Source organism: Arachis duranensis, chromosome 7 (assembly GCF_000817695.3).
Source record: "Arachis duranensis cultivar V14167 chromosome 7, aradu.V14167.gnm2.J7QH, whole genome shotgun sequence".
NCBI classification, from domain to species: Eukaryota; Viridiplantae; Streptophyta; class Magnoliopsida; order Fabales; family Fabaceae; genus Arachis; species Arachis duranensis.
In genome coordinates, this window is record NC_029778.3 from 48,638,200 (window position 1) to 48,640,384 (window position 2,185).

The 2,185-nt window shown below is 36.4% G+C and overlaps 1 protein-coding gene across 1 annotated transcript; it reads right to left on the reverse strand.

Annotated features, from left to right (window-relative positions):
• Positions 1-208: 208 nt before the first annotated feature.
• LOC107458789 (aspartic proteinase CDR1-like) lies at positions 209-1,528 on the reverse strand. Its single transcript, XM_016076995.3, has one exon. The coding sequence runs from the start codon at positions 1,526-1,528 to the stop codon at positions 209-211; it is 1,320 nt and encodes a 439-aa protein (XP_015932481.1).
• Between the last annotated feature and the right edge of the window lie 657 nt (positions 1,529-2,185).

Consider the following 2,185-nt stretch of genomic DNA (forward strand, 5'->3'; position numbering starts at 1 on the left):
TCCAGCCAAAAAAAAATATTAAAAAAACTGCAAGAATGAAGAAGAGCAAACCGCGTCAGCAATCAAAGACTGAATTTTAAGATATAATTATAGATTATAGATAGATTATAGATATAGATACAGATTATAGATAGATTATAGATTATTAAATTATTTTGCACAATTTTCAATTTTTCATAACTGAACAGACAATACAATTTAACCATCATCACACTTTAGAACAATCAGTGGGCTTAAACGACACAACCTTGTTTTGCATATCATAACCCACCAAGTAGTTCGCCTGAGCCAAGTTGCCATATATGGCGCCGTTACTTTCGGCCGCCGCAAAAGCCAAGCAAGCCACGCCATCAGAGACACTAACAAAAGTGTTGGCAGTGTTCAACTCCACATCAGCGCCACCAAAATGTGCAGTAATAGTTGGACCCTCAATTTTATTCCCCGGGGCCTTGTAACAAAGATTGAGCACCTCTGTCCTCACTCTTGGCAAATTCATCTGTGATGCCACCTCAGACTCCAATTCAAAGTACAGATCTTCCGGAAGGAAAGTTAGAAATGTCCCTGAGTCAATGATAATGTTACCTTCTTCAACTACTTTGCTTTTTCCATTAACAAAATCAAGCCTCTTTCTTCCAACACTGATTCCTTCTAATGTAAGGTAATAGAAGGTTTCAATAGGACCTTGAACAATGGGCGTGGAAACCGTCCCAGGACCGGAAACTAAAGCCGTTTGTCCGAAGTTTATCTTGCTTGTTGTATTGTTTGAATACATGAAAGGAATCAAACAGTACGAGAATTTGAACCCTGTTGAAGGGCCGATTTGGGAAGGTAGCGAGACAGAACCACCACCTAACCCAACAATCCCGGAGCCATTCGAGTCGAAGGTTCCATGATTGTTGTGGCCACAACCGATTGATATGTTGGGGAATGAAATTTGGCTACCTGAGGTTGAGCCCAGTGTGAGTGTGTCAAATGCAAGACCACCAATGGAGTATGAACCATCACCATAGGACATACTGTATTCACAAGTAGAATACTCATTTGTTGTTTTAGCACAAGAAGATTGTACCAATGATTCACACACCCTTGTGTTGCAAGGAATAGATTTGTATGTTGTGGAATTTGAAGGGTCAAAGATTGGGTTTGTTTGGTTATAACAATCATCACAAGGCTTGCACTGTGACCAAATAAGGTCACTTCCTGTGTCAGCTATGCCTAAGATCTCAATTGGTGGGGTCCCAATTGAATATCTCATGAGATATTCTCCTTGGTTTGAAATTATGTCCGCTTGTGGTGCATTTGACAACGCTTTTGAGTGTGGGTAAAAGCGATTCACACGGTTCATGGAGCGTTGAAAAGCCTTGCTTAATCTTTGGAATGGGGTTTCAAAGGGGTTGTAGAATGGGGATTTTGTTGAGTCTCTGTGGATGAGTTCCACACTGAAGCCACCGTCACTATCGAGTGAGTGAGAAAAGCAGAATAAGGTTGTTAATTGTAGAACAAGAAGATAGGGATGACGAGTTGCCATTTTTTTTTTCAGGAACGAGAGTGAAGAAAGGTGAATTATGATTATATAGAGTGGATCCACCTTCTCATTTTCCTTGATTGGGGAATGTGGAAAGTGAGAATTTATGATTTATTATTATTATTATTATTATTATTATTATTATAGCCTAATGATGAAGACCATTTATACGTAGGTTAGAGAGTAATATTAATTATTAATTATTACTTATTAGTTCTTATTTCACTTATGAGAAAGTATACATTTATATGTTGTTTGGCTACATACAGTTGACTTTTAGTCTCTTACTGAGGATTAACGGATTATAACAACATTGAAAGGGGAAAAAAATTAGATCAACAAAATTATTTACATATTTATGTAATTAAATAATCAGTTATTAAAAAATTAAATTTATATAACAGAATAATCAAATTTATTTTAATAGTATAATAATTTTTTTACGGTGTCAAATACATACAGAAATAAAAAGTATAAGAATCAACTATAATATTGGCTAACTTAACAACTTTTTAAAAAAATAGAATTTTAAATTAGGATTAGCATGATGAATTTAGGATTGGCACAATATAACCTTTCACTGACTATCATCGCGTAACAGCTTCCTTAAGGTCAAGTGATCTCTCCGAGCGTTGTCGGTTCCTCGATTTCAAGCATTCG